Raw genomic sequence first — 6,000 nt, 5'->3', positions numbered from 1 at the left:
GAAAACTGATGGGACTCCCCATAAATGTGGTGACTCCTCTACTGGGCAGTAAAATTTCTAGGGGCATTTTTCTTCATTGATCAGCTCTAAACTCCTTTATCGAGTTGTCCTTCATTCACAGAAACTCAGGTTGGAAGACATCTTAAAAGTGAATTTCCAGCAAAGGATGTAGCAGAGAAAGAAAGGAGGCAAACTCTTCCCAGAATAATTTCCATTTGCAGAATTTCAAGATGAGTCCTATGGAGTTCCTGTTCACTTCTCCTTCCACTGTACTGCCTGGATTGCTGTTTATTACATTTCACTGAAATTTTCTTTCAGAGCTGTGAAGGACCTTGGCGGAGAGGCCAAACTCTAGTGGGGCCTCATTATCAAGTAATGTGTTGCTAAGTATAAGGCAGAGTAGAACTTCGAAGTGCCTGGTTTCCTGCCACATGGCAGTTACAGAGGGAGAGTCCAGGGTCAGATCCTGCAGTGCTACTCTTCGCTTACAAAAAGGGAACATTTGTGCAAGACTTGGATCAGCTTCTACTCCAATGTCAGCGATGGTTTTGCACTAACCATTACTACTCTATCAGTTCCTTGTCCCTATGGCTACTGAGGCCTTTATAACAGGGCTGACTGTGAGAACCAGCAGAGCTTGAGGTCATGAAAGATGTTTTGTGCTGCACCTATTGATCCTTATCTGATGGCTTCATTCTGTCCAATGGGCTCTAATCAAGGAAGCACCGGAGTTCATCAAGGTAGATGCCCAAGCGGGAGGCAGGATGTGCCTAGGCATCAGTGGGAGAGAGGCTTCTTTGGTATTAGTTAGGTTTCAGAATGATACTCTTTGAGAATACATACATAATTGAAGTGGAAGATAACTGTAGAAGCAATGGACGATAACATGAATAAAATCTATATTTATATGTTTGATTTGTCAGATGAATGAGGTTCCAAATCTTTAAAAAAAAATTTTTTTAAAACAGAGCTAGGGCTTTCCCTTCTAAAGACATAAGCATCCAAATGGAAGAATATTCCCTTTGAGTAAGTTAAATGCTGGCTCAGGGATTGGTTTATAAAGCAGAAAAGTGTTTTGCCCATTCATTTCCTACCTCACTTTCCAATTCTCTCTCATGTTCAGTGCAGTGAACGCTGTGTGTGTGTGCCAAGCAGGGCACGCTCACAGAAGGCAAGAATATTAGTGGAAAGGAAAAAAAGAAAGACACCATGGAGAAAAAATATCAGTGAGCAATTTTGCCACTCTTAGGAAACGGCCTCCAGGCCTCAGAAGATCTAGTGGAGCGATTCCTCTCCATCTCATTCAGAAGCTGAAGCCCAGACACGACATGGTTTTCAAAGAGAAGCATTTTGTGCTGCCTTTGCCGTCCTAAACAATATTGGCCCCAGAGTCCCAGAGAAACCTACAGGCCATCCTTCAAATTTGTCTCATGAAGTAGTTGTATAGTCCTCCCAGTGGTGGCAGGCTTTCCCTCTCATCTGACAGCAAATGCCCACAATTCTGAAGGAAAGAAAGATGGACTGATGTATATTGAGATTTGGATCTTGGCTGAGCTCTTCTCATCCCATCTGAAATCCATCAGCTTCTAGAGGAATATTCCACTCTCCCTATCGATAAATGCAGGTGGTCTGGGCGGCAATGAACTGTGACCTAATAGATAGTACACTTTCTGGACTCTAGGCTGCGGAGGGGAAAAGCAATGTGTCCAAAGGGACTGGCCAGCAGTGAGACTGTGCCAGAACTCCAAACCCCAGCATGGTTCGTATGCTTTTCCATCTATAAATAACAATAACAACACTAATAAATCACATTTACTCTAGCTATTCAGAGTCTGAATTCCACTAATCCTTTGTGCCTCCTCCTCTTTCCCCAGCACCCAGCACAATTTCTGGCGTCTTCTAGGTGCTCAAAAAAGATGTATTGAATCGGTCAAATGAGTAAAATACGTGCCCTTCCGCAAATGATTTGGTTCTTCTGATTTTCCACTTCATCAGTAATTGGGGGATAATGTTATTTGGTGGGTCTGTTTTCAAGATTAAACAATATAGCATACCTTATGTGATGTGTAAATATCATAAAATAACTATGAGTTATGAATATAACTATGCCTTTTATGACCTTTCAATTTATGAATATTGAATTTGCAGATATGGTTCAGCTGAGGGGTGGTGGAGAGGGAATAAAGCCCTAGGTAAATAAAAGAATCACTGCCCAAATCTAGAGGTATGAGGGTTAATTAATCTCAAGTGCATTTAACCAAAGTTTAGGAAGAAATCTAATGGTGGATTGAAAAAGGAGGGGTGTGGAAAGGGAGTGAAGGAGTTAGGGATATAGTGAATACTTTTTAAAGTTGATTGATTTACTTCATAAAAGGTAAATTTTCTTTCCACAAGAAATCGTCTTGTGCTAAAAAAGGCGGGGAGGTTGTTCAGCAGAAGTGGGTTAATCTGAGCTCCCTCTGAGCTCCCTCCTGCCGGCTGCAGTCACAGTGCATGATACAGTAATGAAGGCGGCATAGTCACATATTTCATCTGAACTTCTTCTGTGGTCCTTTTTATATTGAAGTCTCTCACTGTTTCAGGGCTGTGGCTGTGCTTGGAAAAGTTGGAAAACTTTTCCCTTGGTGGAGAAAAAGAAGCCCGCATCAGACTCAATGGAACGAATGAATGAAGTTATTCCCTTGGCCCAGCATCCCCATCCAATTTCATACCAAATATTCATAGAAACGTCTTTCCTCAGTTCCGTGACTGGAATTTTACTCTCTGGTGGTGTTGCCTAGAATCGGATGCACAGATTTCGAGAAGTCAGCAGGCAACAGATTTGGCTTTGGAGCCACCGTGGTTGGCTTTTGCAAAAGTCCATGAGCCTTACGGTCCTATGTGGTAGCTTCTCCAGGGAGCAGAATGTGTAAAATAAACTGTTGCTTTAAAAAGCATGAAGAATTAATAAAGTGGAAACCTAGGGTTATTTGTTGGCAATTGACAAGCAAGTGACCTCCTTAAATACTAGTTGTTTAAGATTCTGAGGGAGGATGAATGAATCTTGGGGGCGCTTGACTTGTACCAGCATGTAAATCTCTTTACTCTTTCTGGAAGTGGCGATAAATTAATACAAATTTAGGAGGGAGGAGAACGAAGGGAGTACAACCAAGATGCCTACACTGGAGCTATCTTCCCAGCCCTTTGCAAAGTCTCGCTTTTACTGCCGTGGATCCTGGATGTTACAGCCGAGAGAACCCGGCGGCGCTAGGACCTGGTTGGCGTCTGGCTGGGGCTGCTGTCGGGCGGGCTGGCGGAGGAGGGAGAGAAGGGCGGGGGGGAGTATGTGGGAAAGGAGGGGTGTTAAGGAGGGCGGGGGGAGTCATTTATGCAGAGCAGGCGCTGCTGCCATAGCCGCTCACTCTCCCCGCGCGCTGTTTGGAGCTGGAGGAAGCGCAGGGAGCTAGCTAGCGAGCGCTCGGAGCCCGGACCAGCAGAGGGGGCGCCCGGCCACTGCCCGCACCGCCGCCTCCGCCGCGCACGGGGCCCTCGGGAGGAGTGAGGACCAGTGGAAGAGTCTGGGTTGCCGAGCTCGGCGAGATCCAACTGCGGGAGGGCGCCCTCCCCGCTCAGCCTCCTCCTGCGCGCGAGCAGAAGAGCCCTAGCCGTTCGCCCCGTGAGCCAGAAGGCTGGGAGCAGGTCGCTGCAGCCCAAGGGATGGTCTAGGAGCCGGCGTGAGGCTCACTTGCTCTGCTCCCAGCCGGGACTCACCGCCTCCTGCCGAACTCCCAGGGCTGCCAGCTGCAGCGGCCGGGGGCTGCGCGCCGGGGAGGCACAGGCCGGAGAAGTTAGTTGTGCGCGCGCCGCTTAGTGCGCGGAGCAAGCGAGCGAGGGAGGCAGCGAAGCGCCGGGGCCATGGGCTGGGGGAGCCGCTGTTGCTGCCCGGGACGTATGGACCTGCTGTGCGGGCTGGTGCTGCTCGGGTGCTGCCTGCTCCCCGTGTGCCGGACGCGCGTCTACACCAACCACTGGGCAGTCAAAATCGCCGGCGGCTTCCCGGAGGCCAACCGCATCGCCAGCAAGTACGGCTTCATCAACATAGGACAGGTAACGACAGAGTGGCCAGCCCTCGGCCCAGAAGCTGCCCTGGGAAGGGGGGGGTTCCCTTCGACATCGCGCTTCTTGTCCCCTTCTCCCCCTCTTTCATATGTGCTGTTGCAGCTGTTGCCCTAACTCTTGAGCGATGCTCCTTCTCCCCCTCTCTTTCTTTTACACACATATACACACTCACTCCCCCGAAGTTGCTGGGGTTTGCGTTTTGTTTACTTGTTACTTGCAAGCTACGAGGGACAGGTAGGGTCTCTGGAAAAACCACGAATGTATTCTTCCAAGGTGGTTTCAGACCCGACCAGACCTTTTGCCATGGGAAGTCAGGGAGCACTAGTAGCCGGAGCTTTTTTTGGGGGGGGGTGCGGGGGTAGGAGGCGAGCACTGCCCCGGTGCCGGCCCCTTCTGGTTTTTGAGAGCTGGAGTTAGAGGGAGGCGGGGAAGGGAAAGCCTTTCCTGCTAGGACCTGAATTTAGCCCAGAAAGAAGTTTCCTCTTTTGGGGCAGAAGAGATGCTGGGCGCTGGAGGCGCAGGAGGCGCTGGAGGCTCCGGGACTGGAGCTGGAAGGAAGGAGAGAGGAGGTGGGAGGGATTGGGGGCCGGACCCGGCGGGAGCGCAGGTTTTGGGGGAGCCCTCCCGGCCTCTTGGCCTCTCGCGCGGGATCTGCGTGTGGGCTCCCTGGAGAGGGGAGGTGGAAAACGTCCCAGACCCGTGGACTGGCTTCTGCTCTGGGAAAACGGCGAGTCTTATCCCAGAGGGGTGTGCGGAGCCCGGAGGTGGCGCCGGGCGAGAGTTGGGCGGGCAGCGGGTCGCAAATATATTTGTGGGGTTACCTCTCGACGGTTTCCTGCAGAGCTGCCTCGCTGGGGGACAGTGAATTGAATGGGATGATTGTTAGCGCAACAGATCAGGAGGTACCTCCGGGCTAAATGATCTTGGCTTTCTCTTTCCTGCAAGAAATGGGGTAGAGAAGGCTGTGTAAGCGGTCCCAGAACGTGTCCCTGTCCCCAAATATTCACACCCCCACTCGCTTCCCCCGGACTGGCTGGAGGAGGATGCCCAGCCAGGTCCTGTGGAGACTCGGCTGGGGGTGGGAGGTGAGGGTGGTGGGGGCATCCTCGCAGCAGATGCGCTTCTGGGACTGCTGGGTACGCACATGCCCTGCATGCCCTGCCTGGGTGAAGCGAGAGGAAGGGCTAGATGAGGCTGGCTGCCGAAGCAAGCCAGCACAGGCGATTTCTGATGCAATTGAGCTGCACGTCCAGGACTGCGAGCCATGGAGCCTAGGAACTCCACACCTAGAGAGGAGAGAGCTGCCAGAGCTGCTGTAGCAGCATCTAGGAAGAGCTAGAGAGTGCTGGGGCTTTGGAAGAGCAAGAGCAGGAAGTCTTACACTTTGCTGGTCCAGAAGGAAGATAACGTTCAAGAGCAGGGCAAGGGACAGTCTGTACCATCTACCCCACCCTCACCCTACACGCACACCTGGAAGGAAGTCAGGGAAGCCAGCCAGGTTTTGTTGCCTGAGTGCCTGTCATCTTCAGAAGAGTTCATTTCAAATGGTTTGTTAGGATCCTGCTGGTAGAAAACACGGAGTCTGTTCCAAGTCCTTTTTACAGGACCTTAAAATTGGGTGCTGCGTGTGACTCAGGTGTAACTGGGAAGGTTAACACTGAAAGTAGTCATGCTAATTTTTCCAGAGACACATCTCTTGGGTTCAGCCAATGTTGAACATCTCCCATATACCAGGCATATTGGGAAGAATAAGTTCTCCAACGTACACTGCTTTCGTAATCTAAAAACAACTGTTTTAGTGGATATTACTTCACGTACAGCAAAGAGGAAACAAGACTGGAGAAGCTGACACTCACAGGGCCACCCAGCTATGGTTCAGACCTAGCTCGCTCTGGTCCAGGC

The 6,000-nt window shown here is 50.6% G+C and overlaps 1 protein-coding gene across 5 annotated transcripts in view; it reads left to right on the top strand.

Moving 5' to 3' along the window:
* Positions 1 to 3,322: 3,322 nt before the first annotated feature.
* Positions 3,323 to 6,000, top strand: part of PCSK5 (proprotein convertase subtilisin/kexin type 5) — a 421,805-nt gene continuing 419,127 nt past the window's right edge. For 3 of the 5 annotated variants that reach the window (XM_053923627.2, XM_045191544.2, XM_045191524.2), the window contains exon 1: positions 3,323 to 4,086. In XM_053923627.2, coding sequence (XP_053779602.1) covers positions 3,895 to 4,086 — 192 coding nt within the window. In that variant the 5' untranslated portion in view covers positions 3,323 to 3,894. The remainder of the gene's footprint in view (positions 4,087 to 6,000) is intronic. The other 2 variants (XM_024554727.3, XM_045191536.2) reach the window with 1 other exon arrangement.

The sequence above is a fragment of the Desmodus rotundus genome, chromosome 1 (genome assembly GCF_022682495.2).
Source record: "Desmodus rotundus isolate HL8 chromosome 1, HLdesRot8A.1, whole genome shotgun sequence".
Taxonomy (NCBI): Eukaryota; Metazoa; Chordata; class Mammalia; order Chiroptera; family Phyllostomidae; genus Desmodus; species Desmodus rotundus.
Note: the sequence above shows the minus strand (reverse complement) of the source record. Positions and strands in the feature narration are given on the sequence as shown.